Source organism: Squalius cephalus, assembly GCF_949319135.1.
Source record: "Squalius cephalus genome assembly, chromosome: 5".
NCBI lineage: Eukaryota > Metazoa > Chordata > Actinopteri > Cypriniformes > Leuciscidae > Squalius > Squalius cephalus.
The window spans coordinates 45,639,214-45,658,781 of NC_137126.1; the positions used below are offsets into that span (position 1 = coordinate 45,639,214).

Here is a 19,568-nt window from a genome sequence, read left to right on the forward strand (position 1 = left end):
CCAAGGCGACATCTATGTATATATCTATACCCGCCCGCGCCGTCAGATCTCTCCAGTAGCACCTCAATGCAGTACACAAGATCCGGGGGGAGGAGTCGGATTTTATATAAGGGGTGGAGATTGGTAGGTTTAGGGGTGGAGATGGGTAGGTTTAGGGGTGGGTTTAGGGATCAGGGGGTGGAGACGGGTAGGTTTAGGTATATGTAAGGTGGGAGGAGTTGGATTTTATCCGACTCCTCCCCCCGGATTTTATGCTCTGCAGTGAGGACCATCTCGATCATTTGGACGTGTGCTGTTTTCAAGAGATAACAACGATATACTGTTCGTTTTCTCACACAAACCGCTCGTTTCGTGTCTTAGGCCATCAAAGTGTACTTATGATGGGGAATTGTTTCATTTGGACGATGGGGAATTGTTTTAATTTGGACTCTGTGCTTGTGTTTTGAGCCAGTGACCATCAACCTGCATTATATGACTGACAGACAAGAACGGTTTGACCTAAAATATCAAAATTAAAACTACTGCGGAAACAAAGACGCCATCTTGGATGCCCTTGAGGTAAGCTAAAACATATCAAAAATTAATTTCAAAGTGAACTATCCCTTTAAAACACCCATTTGAAAAAAAATTTAAGAAAGTTTTGGTGCTTTTCATTCCATGTTCCACACAAACTTCCAGTTTCAATAGGAAATAAGTCAACACAGGACAGAAAAATTGGATATTTAATGTAATTTAATATGTAAAAAATACAAATTAAGTTTGTATTTACACTAAAACAAAAGTTTTTATTGATTATGATCACATGTCTTCTATAGGACATTCATAGAATTTTCCAGACCAAACAAACTGAAGATCCTTGAAGCTTCTCAACATGATTAACACTCAATAACACCACACACCAACACATGAATCACACAAGGTACATGCTAATGGAATAATACATGTAAGTGAAATAAACATTAAAGCTATATTTGGTATAATAATGGTTTTATTTAATGTAATTTACATCTAAATTCATCATTAAGAGCAGTGATCTGCTGAAATGTTCCTAAATGTTTCTAAATGTATTTGCTATTATATTAAAATACTTTTAATGTATTTAATTGTATTTTGATTGTAGCTGTGTATTCTTGTCTCATATTACAGTGAATAATTTGGTGTATTTGTGTGATTCAGAGATCACTGATGTGGATGCTTGAACACGATCGCTTACAACAAAAGCAAAGCATTAAGACAAATCAGTGTAAAATCAGCATAAAATCCTCAACACAAATGTAAAGTAAAAATAATATTATATATATATATATATATATATATGAGTGAAAGATTTATGTTAAATGAGTATGTTAATGAATATATATATATATATATATATATATATATATATATATATATATATGAATACACATGTATGAATAACAATGTAAAGAAAATACAATAAAGAATGAACTACAACTGTATCTTTAGTCTCTGCGAAATTAAGAATGTTCACTTTTTCCTGCTGTCTTCATGCAAGTCAGACACACAAACACCTGCAGATGAGATACATGACATTACATTTGTCAAAAATAATGGAAACAGCTTAACCTTTGCTTTTGAACACAATCATCTCTAAAATTTTTATGAAAAGTGAAACCCCTTAATAACATTTAAAAATCTCAGTCTGATTTTTAAGTCTCTCTGAATGGAAGAGACCAAAAAAAAAAAAAAAAAATGTGACAGACTTGTGGACAGATTCATTCAAGACTCTTCGGGCTCTTAGACCATTTCAACGTCAGTCTGATACAGCTACAAATACATTGCTTTTATTTTTGTATGCACAAATACATTGCTTTTATTATCTCATGCAAGCAATCTTTGTTAGCCTGTGCTTCGATGTGTTCCAGGATGGGCTGCATGGAAAAGCCGTATTCCATAACACTCCAAGTTTTAGTTCCTTCTAATTTGTACTTATAGCCACCAGTGTGCACACCAATCAGATTGCAGTTTACATCAAAAACTGGAGAGCCAGAAGATCCGTGAAAGAAACAAGAATTATAAGTCATCTGGTTTTCATACGCTGAAAAGTCCCATTTCTGTTCGTCGCACACCTCCTTCATAACATGAATTAAATGCTCATTCTCAGATGCATGTTTATTTGCAGCCTCCACTCAATTCTTTCTCTCAATGATGAAGCAGGGGTCCATTTTCTTGACCCCATCTCCTGGATGTCCCACAATGCAGATCTGACCTCTTTCAGGAGGGTTTGGACTGTAACAACTGAGCAATTTAGGATATTCAGCAATTTCATCAACAGAATCCAATTCGAGAAGAGCATAGTCAAGGTACCTACCCCGGTCCTCTGTCTCATAAGCGTAAACTGCAAGTTGTTTAACTGATATGCGCTTGATCTGTAAATCCTTGGCTTCATGATCAAATTCAGCTGTGAACTGTGTAATATCTTTCGCAAGGTGAGACGATTTCTCAATAACATGAGCATTAGTGAGGATGAATCTGTCAAAGAGTAAGAAGCCAGTTCCTACGGCTTCCCCCCCGACTCGAATCTGACACACTGAGTCAGAGAGTCTCATGAGCTGCTTCACTTTCTTCACCTCCAAGTAATTCTCAACACTTTTATGATATTCTTCTCTGAAGAACTTCAGAACCTCAGTCTTGTTCTTTAGGTTCTCTCGCTGCTTTAACGTCTCCAGTAAACCTGTAAACTGATCACGCAGAATTTTCAGAATCTCTTTAGATTTGTCTATGGGTTTAACTACATACCGCTTGGTTGAAGGATTGGTCGACTTTGTTGTGTTTTCATCTTGTTGTTTTTCTTGCTCAGTGTTGATGGGATTCTGGCTTGGCCCGGCATTTTCTGCCGCATCAGCATCTGAAGCTTCATTAGGCTCAGTTTGGACAAGAGTCGCATCCTCCTGACTCTCTGGCTGATTCTTGTTACTGATAACAACTACCTGGAAAGCCTTTCTGTCAAGAATGTCTACAGGTAATGAAAATTCATGTTTTGTCTCCATACCAAACTCACGAAGTCCACAGGTTTTCCTGAAAATGACATTGTCGAATCGTCCATCACGTTTAAGAGCTTTTTTGATTTTCTCTCCTTTGAATGCAAACACACAAACATAACGAACACTTTTTCTCAAAGCTTTGCTCTTCAGTAAACGTTTAACTGTTGGTCCTCCTTCTTTTTTTACACAAAAGTGGAATAATGTTTTACTGAGGAGTGACGGATCTGCAGTGGTTTGTTGATTTGTAGAACTATTTCCATCCTTTTGGATGAAGTTTATGTCTAAGATCTCATCTTCTTCAATAAGACAGCAGGGGAAATCTGTCTTCACAGCAGCTCCAGGAACTTTTCCTTTGGATCTTTGAATGAGTATTTCTTTCTGCATGTTGTTCTTTTTGTCTTTTTCATCCCTGAAAGTTTCGCTTGTATTAAGAGCCTCAAGCACAGTCATGGAAGTTGTGCACACAACTGAATACGGCTCTGCGTTTAAACAAAACTGGAAAGTCTGTTTTTTCTCTTCAGCTTCCTGTTAAATGAGAAAAAAATATTGTGTATAATATGTGTATGTATGTATACACAAACATTCAAGTGAATTCCACAGAATAAATGTTTGTAATAAATGATTAATTATGCATGTGATACAGAAAGTGATCTACCAGCTTCAGAACTTTTGAGGGTCCCTCTTCAACTTCTTTCTTAACAGAAGGAGCCGACGTTTTCTGGGAAAATGTCCACAACAGTAAAGTTAATGCACTGTCTACATCTTTCTACCATAATTTAAATCATGAAAAAGACAGGTAACAGACAGGTAACTGTTACAGACCTATCACACCACCAAATATGATGCAGCAAAGCAAAAAAATAATAATTCTTTTCACCCTGAGAGGGAAACACATCTACCTCAAGAAAATACAGTATACAAAACACTTATCTGCTGTAATAAGTCAAAATCAGTGATATTTTATTATAGTTCAAACAGAATTATAATCTGTGTGATTGGAAGTTTTAAAATTCAAATTTTTCTTGCAGTATTGAGTTTGTAAGTGGTCAGTCCTTATGAATATTTACAAACTCCCCATCATCAATATCTCTGAATGGGAACAAAAAATCCTTATCAATGCCCATCAATTATTTTGGTGAGTCCATATGAATATTCCTCCACACAGTCCACCACTCCTCGTTTTTCATGGATATTCCTGATTGTCCTCACTTATCCATACTGGTCCAATTCTTTGAGTTCTCTTATTGTGAGTACTTTGGCTTCTTCAGATGTTCCATTTAGCCGTATCATCACCTTGCAATTCCTTGTTCATGTAGCTTGTATCTTGTTCCGTTTCCTCAGAATGCATGCGCATCTAGCAATATCGGCATTCTTCTTTGTAAGATGTTCACTCAGATACACCGCTGTGCCCTTCAACTCCTTAGCTTGCCTCAGTAACTCGGTTTTGTGTTTCCGATTCACAAACCAAACAACTATGGCAGGCTTTGCTCCGCTGTTACTTCGGAGAAGGATATGACAGGCCACAACATTATTGCTCTGAATGTTCATATTCTTACTTTCAAAGAACTTTATTACTTGTTTATTTCTTCAGTGGCATTTTGTGTGTCTCATTTTCGAGTAATTAAACAATATCTACAATATAAACAAAATTTAGCTTAGTTTAATTATTGTCTCTTTGTTCTTTCTGAAGTAACTGCACGCCACAGGGTGTCACCATCTTGAATTGCCACCATCTTCATGATGGCGGAAACAAATATACTTTGAGAAAATACAGTATACAGAACACTTAAAAACATCTGCTGTAATTGACAAGTCAGAATATTCAAAGTTCAAACGGAATATTATTGATTTGTTACCATTCCACCTCTGATTTTTTTTTCTACAATGAGAGTTAAAACGCTGCGAAAGAACAATGATTTCTATAAAAATTGTGTCTTCCATAAGAATATCATTACCATTTAGTCATAAAACCTAAGGAATTAACAGATTTATCATAATGAATGGTTTCATCAATGTGTTCCAAGTAAACAAAGACGCTGTGTCCAAATATGCCTGCTTCCATACAATATAGTAGGCAAAAAACAGTATGTTGAACCGAGTAGTACACTGCCCGGTGTTGTAGAAAAATGGCTATTTTACACTTTTTTCCATTAACTTTCTTAGACATTGTGTGGTTTTAAGCATTTGGTTTCTCTTCTAGAATTTATGTATGTTTGTGCACCTAGCGTAAGCAAGACACACACAGTAAGACAAATGGTTAAGAACCTTTAGGTATGGAAGATAATTTAGCCTAGGGGGGTTAGAGGGGTCATTCTATTCTAAATCAGCTAGATGTGGCCATGCTGGGTGAGTGGAAAACTACAGAGGAAAAACCTTGAAGAAGGCGTATAACAAGGGAATTTCCTGGGCTGGGAGTCACGTCACGGGGTAGCTTCTGTGATTTTGTGACTAAGCCTCTTGCAAGAGAATAAATATCTTTTAAAATACAATTTGATTCTTGGTGTATCTTATGCAGTGATGATGATTGTTTAAGTATTGTTTTTGCCACAACAAAAATAAATTGCTGTTTGGATTTAAATAGGCAAATGCTTATGAGTCTATGATTGGATCATTATTGCTGTGATTATTTTGTTTCTAGCATGTTTGCAAGCAGTTCTTCTAATCCTAATTGATGGAGTGTGTATCTTTTCATTTCTTAAACAACCATGAAGACACATCATGGCCATATTCCAGGATGACAATGTCAAGATACATCAGGCTCAAATAGTGAAAGAATGGTTGGGAGGGTCATTTTCACACATTACCTTAAATTCATTGAGAGTCTTTGGGATGTGCTGGAGGAGACTTTACAGAGTGCTGGACTCTTGCATCGTCAATACAAGATTTTGACCAAAAACTGATGCACCTCTTGATGTATACATGTGTATACATTTTTGGTCAAGACATTAATACTTTACAGAACATCTTTTTAACAGTTGTGAAATATTGTATGTGAAGATTCAAGCCAACTGTATAGCTACTATATTTTGCAATTTCAGATGCATCAAGAATGACACATTTGGGTCCTGGTTTAAGAACACCTGGTCTATAGCGTCCTGTTCTCTAGGGCAGCACAAGAAGCTTCTCAATCAGCTCTCAAATTCACTTTCAAATCAAATGGCACTTTTCTCACAAGTCAACACTGCTCAAAACATTGATGCAGCTTCATCCCAACTCAGTGTCTTCATATGGTGACATTTTGATTTAGCTACTCATTACATTTTTTTTTTTTTTTTTGTATAGTTGGTTATTTTATATTGGAATGTTGATAATGATAACCCTCAGTTACCAATAGCTTTTTGTTTTGGCCTAAAGCACCATAAAACAAACAAGCAACAAATATAATGTCCTTACCTGAACATTGGCACTAGCTTGTGACGTCTCCCCAGATTCACTGACTCTGGCAGTCTGTTTCTGAAAGAGACAAAAACATTTCCATTCCAACTAAGCCTAAACCCAAAGCAATGTCTAAGCAGAGAGGATGAGAAGATTCACTTACAGGACTCTGTTGAAAGGAGCTCAGAAGGTCGGTCTGCTTCAGTTTTTTGCTGACTGGTACTTTAGGCATGTTTTTGGCCATTCTGTGTCTTTGAACAGGACAAATGATAAAGAGCTGAGAAATATGTTAAACTTGCATAACTTGGTTCTTTTAACAATGTAACCTTAAAATTAGTGATAGTCACTATTATTCTTAAAATTAGTATTACCTTAAAACAGTCTTGTGATAACCTTCTGCTGACATTACATGTTTCTGTCAACTCATTTGTCTTTTATTTGCTTTGGTGAGACTTAAAAGTAATTTTGTGACAAAAACGTACAACGATCGATCGATCGATCGAAACTTTACGTTAATAATTTAATATTGTGTTTGGAAAAGGTTTAGGCCTACCTTGTTTATTGTTGCACAATTTAATTAGTCTGAAGCATGAATGTGTTAGTACGTACTTTATTTCTTTCTCTTGTCGATCCGTCAATCTGTCCACGCCCGATAAACGGAATCGAAACTCACTGAAGACCTGCGAATGTGCCTGGATGATGGTACACAAGATGAATTTATTATCAAAGCCAAGCATTTTTAGGTAGAAAACAAGAAATTATTTAGTAGCCAGATACTAGTTATATTCCAAATATCCTTCACTTTTCCGTTTAAAATGTAAATCAGGAAAACGTAGCCTACCTTGTCCAAGTTAAAAGAGTATCTGCATGGTTAACTTCCGTCCGGGTGTCTGATATCAATTGTACGTGTTCCTCCTTCCACGCCCAGTAGGCTCCAGGGAATCGAAAGTATTATAAATTATGATGAAACACTCTTTACCTGCACAATGTGGCAGGGATGGGCGCTGAAGAGATCATGATCATAAGTAGGCTAATATTAGTGATTCAGATAATAGATAAAACGAATGTATAAATATAGATAATAGGGTAGACTGTGTACAGTTGAGACACTTTTTGAGTTTTGATTTTTCACACAAAAATACATACTGAAAAGAATTGAATTTTCACATGAAATGCCACATGACATTACATTAGCTTGTAGACTAATATATTATCAATCAATAATACCCATAAGTAGTTTATATTTTCCACAATTAGCGAATAAAAATAAGGTGCTTTTTGTGTCAACTCTGTCTCAACTGTACCTATGTACGGGACAGTTGAGACAGTACTATGGTACAGTTGAGACACCCATTTTTAATGAGGGAAATGTAACTAAATGTTCACTGCAAATATAATAAATAAAGACAAATGAAGAAAATAACAATTGGGCAACATGTCTGTTTATTTATCCTTTCTAAATTCATTAATTTGAACAAGATATTTACAAATGGAAACATTCCAATCACAACACAATGTCAAGTAACAGTAAGAAACAACGTATATGAAATTGTATTTTTAATTGCGTCCTACACTGTAAAAACTAAAGGAGCCTCAAATATCCTGTCGGATACTCAAGGAACTTCAAAATGTAATTTAGGTGCCTCAAAGCTCTTTCTCCTATAGTAGGGTTACTGGAGGAGCATTGACAATCTTTGAGGTTCTTGCTGGAACTTATGGGATCCTTTAAGCACTTTGTATTTAGTTCAGAGGTTCTGGAGTCACCTTTTCATTACCATGAGACCTTGAAGTGCTTTGGGGGAAAATAGAGGAACTTGAATGCGATAAAAGGGTTACTGGAAGATCTTTTAACATTTAAGTGGTTCCTGGAAGATCTCTTATGTTAAAGCCAGCATCTGGAGGAACCCAATGGTTCAGTGAGGCCAGAATAAGATTATTATTATCCTATTATTATTATTATAGGCTACTTAAGTTTGATTCAGTATACATACCCAGGTGAAAAAGACGTACTATTAAATGCATTAAAAATGTACTTGAGTGTTTTTAGTAGACCTACAATACAAATATACTTTAATGCATTTTAATATATTTAACAGTAGTCTACGTCTTTTTCACGGGTAGCTTGCATTTATTTAGAATAGGCCTATTTTATTAAGTAATTTAAACCTTAAACAACAACACTAAATAATAATAATATTAATAATATGAAGAAGAAGAACCAGGAGGAGAGAAGTTTTATTCTGTCACGAAACTGCTGCCTGCTATTCCTCTGCTGTCGTCGCTTCAGTGATGCTCGCGCTGTTCGCGCGCATCAAAGCTCAGCTGATCGACGTCATCGGGTTTGAAAGTAACGGCTCCCCTCATCAAAGCTTCCACCGTTTGTTCGGCTCTCCGTTACAAGGTTTGTAAACTCGCCAAATAAATATAAATACAGAGTGTACTCACTATATATTCAAACACACACATATAACTAAATTTATTATACATTACTACGTTTTTACAGTGTTTACCACTTGTTTATTGCACAGTATCTGGTATGAAGGTTTTAGCCGCGATGCTAACTACGTTGATCGAATGAACAAATGGAAATTATTGATTTAGTCATTCAGTTCAACATATTCTGTACAACTGTTTCTTCAAATTGCTGATATAGCCTAACTAATTTATTTTGTCATTGGCGTTTGTTATGAATAACAAAAGCAGGTTAATATAGTTTGGTCTGTTTTTGTTTAGCCTAACTTTACTTAACGTTACTAACGTTACTGCTAACTTACAGGTGCACTCATTCTCTAAAATACCATTTTAAAGCCATTTACTGCTCAATAAATATTATGTTGTGAATAATCAGCTTTGTTCTTTTGTTTCTCCAGAACAACCAGTACATTTCTAAAATAATCTGAACATTTCAGTGGCAACATTGAATTACAGTAAGTTACCTGCACCACATGCAAGTACTTTATTACTATGAACTTTCTCTGTGTGAAATTGTATTGTTTGACTGTGTGTGTAGGCCTACTTGTGTTTTTTAATCAGTTATTCTCTGAAAATCTTCCCTCATGCTCTCAAATCTCATTCATGTTACTCAGAAAAATAATACCACAGGTTTGGTTCACAAATAATGCTATGCATTTTGTCTTATATCTTTATCATTTGCATTTGAATATAAGACATTTTAACTCTGAATTATAACTTCAAGTTTAGTATTTTTCGACAAAAAAAAAAAAAAAAAAGGAAAAAGCTAGGATATTATATGGCTTCAGAAGACTTACAACACAACCCATAACACATGAGTTGTGAACTCGTTGATTATTTTAGGATCTTTTCTGGGACATTTTTGGAGCTTAACCATTTTTACATAAATTTTTGCATTGAATTGAACTAGACAAGTGTACATAAGAATGGTTTCATGAATGATTTGCAAATTTTTTCTGCTTGTGTTTCATGCAGTGAAATTGAATGGTGACTGGGGTTGCATTATGCCTGAGATGTGCTTTTGGGGTCCACAGACAGAAAGCCAAACAGGTTTGGAACGTCACAAGGCTGAGGAAATTATTTACATTTCACAACTATCACTTTAATAATCTTACTAACAGTAAATTTTGTACTTTGCAGGGATCTCGGTAAGCTGAAATACAAGTTTGAACAAGAATAAAAATCCTCCTGAAAATCATTGAAGTGCCTGGACCGACCATCCACCAGAAAAGAGGAAAAACAAACGGAAAACGATGCTGTACCTTTTCACTTTTCTAACTCTTAAGTACCTCACACCAACTTGGTCCCATAGTGACATTTCTGACCACAAACGAAATTGCTGATCGTGTGGATTCTTATTGAAATAACTGGAATTCACCAGTGAACATTCACAGAACAACAGATAATTTTACTGCACCTTAATACTGTTTCCAGGTCGAAGCCTCTACTTCCTCTATCTTGTTTCATGAGAATACTCAACAACCATTTATGAGCACTGTTGATTCAAGTCACACATTTAAGCTTTTCAAAAGCCATAGTGTACATTACAGTCTCCAGTCTCACGGCATCCCAGACTTTTTATGATTCAAAATAGCTGAATAACTAACCATCAGAGATTTCGGTATAGAGATAAAGGTTACGATCATAATTTTCAGTAATATTACAGCACAATGAGTGCATATTAGCACTATTTGTTTGTTTTTGGCATCTGATAGAGCTTTTGGACTTGGAAACAGGGATGTCAGACTTACCATCGGACTGAAACACAAATGTTTTAAAGTTAAGTAAAGATGGACATTTTTAATTAGTCAAAATGTAATTTTTTTACATTGATTTATTTCGTGGAACATATGTGTTTCCATGCATTTTGTTGAGATGTCTTTTCTTGTTTATCTATTGTATATACATGGTTGATTATTCATGTTGCTTATGTATTATACTATTTTTTTGTGTATTCATTGATATTAAGCTATAGTTAGCTTTTTTCCCCATGTGCATGGAAGTGTATGTATAAAAATGAATATCAAATACGTAATAAACAATTCTTATTTTGTATTTGGTTCAATGTGTTTATTATAATAGAAGTCAAAGGTAACCATAGTAACAACATGAAATTAAATATTTTAAAAAAATTAAATTTGGTTCCTGGAGGCACCCAAAGTGGTTCCACACAGTGCCTAATATAAGAGTTCCTCAGGAAACTTGTGTGGTTCTTCAGAGAACCGGCCCTTTTTAAAGGGTGCCTAGAGGATCTACAGACGGTTCCGCCGGTGTGGCAAAGTGAAGAACCGTAAAAGGTTCCTCCAGGCACCTTTTATTTTTACAGTGTATGCTGGCCAATTATGACGTTTAACCTGTTATCATAACACTGAACAAATAAACAGCGTGTTTTGTAATATAACTCTATTGGGGGTACGGTTGAGACACTAGTGTCTCAACTATCCCCCGCTGGCCACTTCGCACATTTCTCTAGATTTTGCATTGAGCTTGCATGACTCAATACCATGAAATATGCCAATTTTTAGGGCACAGAATAACGTTTGTAATGGTACCAGTTACGTTTAACAGTCACATAAGGATAATAAGTTATTCATAGTTGAGTGCGCAAAAAACGATGCAAGCCTTACGTTAGAAAAATAACTTTTGCAGATATCTTCTGATCGGAGACGCGTCCAGTCTTCAGATTTTGCAGGATAAAAGAGGACACTAATACGCATTTGCTTGCGCGCGCAAGTTATTTAAGGTGTCTCAACTTGTACACATGTCTCAACTGTACACAGTCTACCCTACATATAATTAAAATAGAAATAGATATAATTTAATAAATAGATAATACATATCATTTATTTAGACATAATTATTACAGTTACTAAGTTAAATAATACAATCTTTATTTAAAATCTTAAATAAGGCTTAAATAAATAAAGCCATGAAATAAGGAAATAATGCAGGCCTATTATTATACATTTCATGTCACGTGTTTTTTTTATTTTTATTTTTTTTGACTTCTTAAAGGTTCTTTATTCTGTAGGAGTGAAAATATGGCTAATGTATTTTGTCACGTGTGATTAAAATATTTATATTTATAAAATATTTAGAATTAAAAATAACTTTTAACTGTTTTTCAAATAAATAAATAAAAATATATTAATATAAATAATATTCATATTATTTACAGTCAGATAAGTATAGTTGGCATCCAGTTAGTTATCTATGAGTGTTTGTATTTATCGTCTGTTTTCAGCCCATCTGTATGTTTCTGGATCAGTTTAATTGGCTGGTTGGTGATTTTATGTTTTGTCCTTTTGAGAGGCTGGCACACAGTCATTTGTTTGTGATCATATTTTAGTTTATCAACAGTAAATGCTTTGAGTGATGAGAGCTCTATGTCTGTTAGAAGGTGGTTTTCTACTTTTTTTGGCTAATATAATTTCTCTGCCATAGAACAGAACAAAATGAAAAAATACAAAAATTATGCATGTCAATATATAACCATACATTTTAAGAATCCAAAAATTCAGTGGAAGTTAGCACCAAGTTCCAACCCTGATCAAACACACCTGTTAGATCATTTTTATTCAATTGTCTTCAGTCTTCTGCATTGTCCTCCATCTTGTGAAGAACTGGGAGAACCAAATAAGAGACATCCTTCTAAATAAGATAAATAAGAGACATCCTACATCCTTCTAAAGGAATTACTAATTATTTGGATCAGTATTCTAAAGTGGAGCTACCCCTAAACCTTAATTGAACCCATTTACTGCAGTATCTTACACTATTCAGTACTTTTGTGCAAGAACACTGTAAGTACATAGAAAGTGCACATACTGTAAAATAAAGTGCAACCTTGTAAGGTTTTGGATAGTAATTCCTTCCAGTCATTACTAGAGTGCAATCATGTTTTTGCTTTAGAATACTGTTCCAAATAATTAGTAATTCCTTCTGAAGGATTTTGGTAATACTTGAGTCATTACTAGTGGCTTACCATGATCTTCACTTTAGAATGAATTATACATTATGCATTATTCACATTAAAGGTCCCGTATTATGCCCCTTTTCACAAGATGTAAAATAAGTGTCTGATGTCCCCAGAGTGTGTATGTGAAGTATCAGCTCAAAATACCCAACAGATCATTTTTTACAGCATGTTTAAATTGTCATTTTTTGGGGCACAGAAAAACGCGCTGTTTTAGTGTGTGTCCTTTAAATGCAAATGAGCTGCTGCTGGACGACCCAGGGGGCGGAGCTTCATGAGCTCGCGCTCAGTCTCTCAGGACAATTTCAGCTCACGGAATGATGATAATATCAGAAACTCTCAGTAACGGCGTTCATTTCGAGTCGGACAATAATGCCTACAGAGTCAGAGTGCTGTATAGAGATGAAACAGGTATAGTTTAGTAGTTTAATTACGGTTATTATAACGTATTTGTCATCTGCTTGTAGGCTATGTATCCATTATTTAATAGCCTACAAGTCTGCTGTCTGAATGATGATCAAACATATACTGATGAGTTTAATAAAGTTTATTGTACATCACACAAAAGATGAAGCGTCAGTTTTACTTCAGAAAATCACCGTAAGAGCTGAGTAAACAGTAAGTTATAAGAAGTGCGCAAGTAGCCAGTAGAGTTGAGGGAGTATTCCTGTGGGCGGAGGTTAGTCAAAAAACGGTTCTAGTGACGTCATTAAAGAAGGAAGTAGAGGGATGTAGTCCAAACGAGCCGTTCAGTGTATTCGACTTCTGTTAAATAAAATCTCTCGCTTGGCATTGAACTTTGAGCTTTATAATTTTACAGATATTATTTATGCTCTAACAGCAACATTACACACTAACTAAAGTTTGAAACATGGGATCACGAAGAACGGGACCTTTAATTATGAACCTGTATAGTTCTTAGTAGTCCTCTGGGAGATATGAAAAATAGTAGCTACTGATTAGCTAATAGTGAACTACCACATTCACACTATTACTTGCTAATTTGTTAACCAGAGTTTCTTGTTGGTTAAAGCTACACTGTGTAACTTTTTTAGTTGATTCTTAGCAAAAAACACTTAGTTCTTTCAAAAATATATGTGCTCATTAATGTATATTTACTTCTTTCAAGTAGTAAAGTATTCTCTTAAGTTTATAATCTGCCATTGAAAGTACGGGTGAGGGGTTCGAATGCCGGTCGCCATGTTGCCCCTCCATCTTGAAACTACATTAGCCAAAGAGGGACATACCTGTAAATTCAAGCTTCGCCTTTTGCGTTTTTCACTCAGTGACACCGTGACGAATGCGAGGGGGAGATTACTCGCGAGCTCGCGAGTGCCGGCAGATTTGAAAGATAGTGTGGTGTGTGTGTGTGTGCGTGCGTGCGTACTCACATTTGAAAGAGAGAATTAAAACGTCAACGCGACAGACAAATCAGCAAGACCATAGTCAATATTGGAGTAACTTTTCCCAGATGGAAAGAGCTCATGAGGAGAAAAGATTTTAAAACGGACGCCGAGGTTGCCTGCTTTCTTCTCGACAGGTAATTCAGCCTGTTGTAATTCATTTGTGTAAATTCGAAGTTTTATAGTTGCTTGTCTAACCATAGCATGGTTGTGCATAACGCCAGAACGACCTCTAGTATTACTTCATCCTCGCATCAATGGTGAAAAAGGATTGTTTACCTTGTAACATAAATCTGTGCTGCGACGGATCACAAGGCAAGGCAAGGCAAGTTTATTTATATAGCACATTTCATACACAATGGCAATTCAAAGTGCTTTGCATAGAAGAAATTAAAATAATAAAAGAAATAAGAATAATTAAAACAGTTTAGAAAAATAAAATAAAATACAGTACAAACAGTCGAACGAACAGCGGCACAGTGCTCATTCAGTAAATGCACAGCTAAACAGAAGTGTTTTGAGTCTGGATTTGAATGTGACTACTGTAGGAGCACATCTGATCTCCTCTGGAAGCTGGTTCCAGCTGCGGCTGGCATAATAGCTAAAAGCGGACTCGCCATGCTTAGAGTGAACCCTTGGTATTTCTAGCTGATGTGATCCTAATGATCTGAGTGATCTGTTGGGTTTATATTCAGTGAGCATATCTGCAATGTATTGAGGTCCTAGGCCATTGAATGATTTATATACCAGTAATAATACTTTAAAATCAATCCTAAATGTAACTGGGAGCCAGTGTAAAGACCTGAGGACTGGTGTGATGTGTTCATGTTTTCTGGTTCTGCTCAGAATCCTGGCGGCAGCGTTCTGTATGAGCTGCAACTGTCTTATGGTCTTTTTGGGAAGGCCAGTGAGGAGTCCATTACAATAATCCACCCTGCTGGTGATGAAAGCATGCACAAGTTTCTCTAAGTCTTGTCTGGAAACAAAGCATCTAATTCTTGCAATATTTTTCAGATGATAGTATGCTGATTTAGTTATTGCTTTGACATGACTACTGAAACTAAGGTCTGACTCTAGGGACACACCGAGATTCCTTACTTGATTTTTAGTTGTTTGACCCCTAGAGTGAAGGTATGCGTTCACCTTGAGAACTTCATCTTTGTTACCAAACGCAATGACTTCAGTTTTGTCTTTGTTTAACTGAAGAAAGTTTTGACACATCCAACTGTTGACTTCGTCAATGCATTGGCACAGGGAGTCAATGGGGCTGTAATCGTTAGGCGATAGGGCTAAGTAGAGCTGTGTGTCGTCTGCATAGCTGTGGTAAGCAATTTGGTTCTTTCTCATTATTTGGCTCATTGGGAGCATATACAGGTTGAACAGGAGTGGCGCAAGAATTGAGCCTTGAGGGACTCCGCATGTCATGGATGTCCACTCAGACTTATGGTCACCTATACTCACATAATAACCTCTCCCATCTAAGTATGACCTGAACCATTTTAGGACTATCCCAGAAAGCCCCACCCAGTTTTCCAGCCTGTCAAGAAGTATGTTATGATCGACAGTGTCAAATGCAGCACTGAGGTCGAGTAGTACCAGCACTGATAATTTGCCTGAATCAGTATTTAAGCGAATATCGTTTATTATCTTTATGAGCGCTATCTCTGTGCTGTGGTGCGGTCGGAAACCAGATTGAAAATTGTCAAAGTATCCATTCAAGCTCAAGAATTTGTTCAGCTGATTGAAGACAACTTTTTCAATGATCTTGCCTATGAAAGGAAGATTTGAGATCGGTCTATAGTTGCTTAATATGGTCTTATCCAGATTGCTCTTTTTCAGGAGGGGCCTGACAACTGCAGTTTTCAGGGAGTATGGAAAACTCCCAGAGAGAAGTGAGGCATTTACCACTTCTAGGAGATCTGCTTCTAAACTGTTTAACACACTTTTGAAAAATGATGTGGGAAGTGTGTCAAGAGCGCAGGTTGATGTTTTAAGGTGCTGTACGGTTTCTTCCAAAATTTTGCCATTCATTTCTTTGAAATCAGACATAGTAACTACTTTCTCAGGTGGTTTGATCTGTCTGACCTCAGTGCAACTCAAGGATGTGCTGATCACCTTTCTGATATTATTGATTTTCTCAGAGAAGAAAGAAGCAAACTCATTGCACTTGTTCTCTGAGAGCATTTCACTGGGAATCTGGCTTGGAGGGTTTGTCAGTCTCTCTACAGTAGCAAAAAGAGTGCGTGTGTTGTTTAAATTACTGTTTATAATATTTGAGAAGAAAGTCTGTCTAGCTTTGCCTAGTTCCATATTGAAAGCATGAAGGCTGTCTTTGTAGATGTTATAATGGACTACAAGTTTTGTCTTCCGCCACATGCGCTCTGCTTTTCTGCATTGTCTTTTCATATTTTGCACTGCTGTTGAGTTTCTCCAAGGTGCTTTTTGTCTGCCACTCTTCTTCCTGACTTTAACAGGAGCAATATCATCAATTACACCTTTAACTTTTGAGTTAAAAGAATCAAGGAGAAAATCAACAGAGTCAGCAGATATACTTGGTGTTAAGGATATAGCCTTCATAAATAGTACACTGGTGTTCTCATTTAAGCATCTCTTCTTGACAGACACAGATTTAGCTTCAATGGCAGGAGAGATCAATATATCAAAGAAAATACAGAAATGATCAGACAGTGCTACATCCTTAATAACAATTAATGAAATGTTTAGACCCTTACTGATAAGTAAATCTAGAGTGTGTCCACGATTGTGTGTGGGTCCATGTACATGCTGAGTCAGATCAAAAGTTTTTAAAACAGTTTTGATTTCTTTTGCCATATTGTTCTCTGCACTATCTATGTGAATGTTAAAATCTCCAGCAATGGCAAAACAGTCAAACTCTGAGGTAATTGCTGATAACAGTTCTGTAAAGTCCTCAGCAAAGGCTGGAGAGTATTTTGGAGGCCTGTAAATAATGATAAGTAAAATGCGTGGAGCACCTTTCAACACAATACCCAGATATTCGAAAGAAGGGTAATTCCCAAATGATATTTGCTTACATTGATAGATATCTTTAAAAAGAGCAGCTAGACCCCCACCTCTCTTAACAGCTCTGCAGACACTGAGGGGCTGTTTCATTGAGGACTGTTGCACTGTAGCTGTCTTCTAGCCAGATTTCATTTAGAAGCATAAAATCCAGGTTGTTTGTGGTTATTAAATCATTGACTAGAAGTGATTTATTTTTAAGTGAACGAATGTTTAAAAGTGCTAACTTAACAGTCTTACTTTTTGTCCCCACATCAATCTTACTTTGACGTGTAATAGGCACCAGATTAGTTAGGTTTGCTGCACGGCTATTGAAGGCCTTAGACTTTCTATCTTGTAATAGAGCAGCAATAGAGAAAGATACAGGCACACTGGGTTCCCGCTTGTTCTGTAAACATTTGAGAAAGTTACTGTTATCAGAGCGGGGACCCAAAACACATCACTGAGAGCTGGTATCAGTTGTTTTTGGTTCACCTCGAGCAGAAGGAGGATGGTGTGGGCCCTGGCGTTGTGGCAGAGGCCGAAGAGCTCTCACAGGAGGGGGAGGGCGAGCTGGGCCCGCAGGCTTTGGTGCGGGTGGTAATGGTGCCTGTCGTTTTTTGGTTGGTATCTGGGGGCTTGCAGCAAAAGAGTGGGATAGTCTGGTTCCAGCATACACCAGTTCTTCCATTTTCTGTGAGAAACACAGTAGTGGCGATGCTGGAGAGAGGGAGAAAGTGTCTGGTGAAAGGGGCTGTTGCTCTGGTGTTATAGGAGGCTGTGATATGCTGTCCTGGCTTCCCTGGCTGTTTTCCAGGAAGTCGTCCTTGGGTGCTGAATCTTCAAGCAGTTCTGATATGTCTCTCTGTGGGCAGGGCTCAGCTGAGATTGTGTCCGTGAGCAGAGGTTGTTGTGGCGGAGTGGTGTTATCATTGTCCTTGTGTGATATGTCAACCGCATGTCCATTTTGCTGCTGAAGTGAAGTCCCGTGGTCATTCATACTGTGTCCATGTGTGTGTGTGCCGTTCAGATTGAGTGGATTGGCACAAACTGCAGAAGGATGATTGAGGGAGAAGCAGAAATTGTCCTTTAACACTCTTGAACCAAGTTTGTTTGGGTGATAGCCATCCCGATGAAAAAGTTGTCTCTGACTCCAGAAAAGATTGAAATTGTCAATGAAGTTTACTCCTTTTATATTGCAGGTTTTTTGCAGCCATGTATTTAGCCCAAGCAACCGTGAGAACCTGTTTGTTCCTCTTGCTGGGAGTGGTCCACTGATGAATGTTTGAACTTTCAGTCTTTTAAGTGTTTCAAAAAGTTCATGGAAATCCTTAAGGAGTTCTGACTGCTCTTTATGAATATCATTCTTCCCCACATGAATGATGAGTCCATTTGCAGTCTTATGTTTCATCAGAATGTTCTGAAGTTCCCTGTTTACATCAGAAGTTGTTGCTTGTGGAAGGCAGCATGTAGTTGTATCCCTGCTGCTAATGTTTCTGATTATCGAGTCCCCCACTATCAGAGTCCTGGGCTCGGCTGCGCTCTGAGCTGAGTGCCACTGTCTGCTCGACCTTGAGCGCCAGTTAGCATCAGTGTTAGCTACTGGCCCATTCAGTCTGTGTTCGATCATATTCATCACATTTGGGGATTCCTCATTTACATTCATTAGTACTTCAAATCTGTTCTCAAGATGTATAGGCGGTGGTAGAAGACCAATGTTTGCAATCCTTGTCAGAGCTGTATCTGGGGTAGAGGATGCTACTGCGGCAATATGTGATGCTCGTGACAATCTGATGTCTCGAGTGCCTTTGGGTCTCGCTCCCTGTTTGTGCCATCGATTAGTAAGTCGATCGGCTTGTTTCTCTACCTGTCGAGGAGCACTAGTTTCATGGGACTCACCGGTATGCTGAGGGTGTCCATGACGAAGCTCTGTTGTGTGCTCCGTCTGGTTTGGTGGTCCCGTAAGTAACTTTATTTCGAGAACTGCAATCCTTTGTAAAAGTCTGTGGCAGTTGGTGCAGCAAGTAGATTCTTGAACCTGAAGAGGCATTTTCTCTCTTATCCGTATGAATGTAGGCAGTTGTGTTTTCCTTTCCTGGAATGTAAGCTGGTCGGGTAAAATAATTCTGCGTTTTTGTAGTAATCCAAACTTTGTTGTCTGAGCACTGTGCTGTTTGCTGAAGTTAAAATTAGATGATAAAAGGAAATAAAATATAAAATATAGGAGATAAAATGTAAAAGCGATAGAGCAAAGCGCGGAGCAGTAAGCAAGAGTGTCCGAACAGTAGCTGAGCAGGAAGAGTTGTGATGAATAGTTTT

At 37.1% G+C, this 19,568-nt stretch overlaps 1 protein-coding gene across 1 annotated transcript; it reads right to left on the reverse strand.

The window, feature by feature from the left end:
• Positions 1-1,784: 1,784 nt before the first annotated feature.
• Positions 1,785-7,243, reverse strand: LOC307159241 (serine protease FAM111A-like). Its single transcript, XM_079872499.1, has 6 exons — positions 7,222-7,243; positions 6,990-7,072; positions 6,544-6,631; positions 6,399-6,458; positions 3,661-3,723; positions 1,785-3,530 (listed from the first exon to the last, which is right to left on the reverse strand). Exons 3-6 carry the CDS (start codon positions 6,622-6,624, stop codon positions 2,151-2,153), a joined length of 1,584 nt encoding a protein of 527 aa, XP_079728625.1. The 5' UTR covers positions 6,625-6,631; positions 6,990-7,072; positions 7,222-7,243; the 3' UTR covers positions 1,785-2,150.
• Positions 7,244-19,568: the final 12,325 nt, after the last annotated feature.

Excerpts from the sequence above, each read along its gene's own strand:
- LOC307159241 (XM_079872499.1), bottom strand. The coding sequence starts at position 6,624 with ATGGCCAAAAACATGCCTAAAGTACCAGTCAGCAAAAAACTGAAGCAG. Across the intron at positions 3,724-6,398 it reads AAGCTAGTGCCAATGTTCAG|AAAACGTCGGCTCCTTCTGT; the intron begins GTAAGGACATTA and ends ACATTTTCCCAG. Across the intron at positions 3,531-3,660 it reads CCTCAAAAGTTCTGAAGCTG|GAAGCTGAAGAGAAAAAACA; the intron begins GTAGATCACTTT and ends CTCATTTAACAG.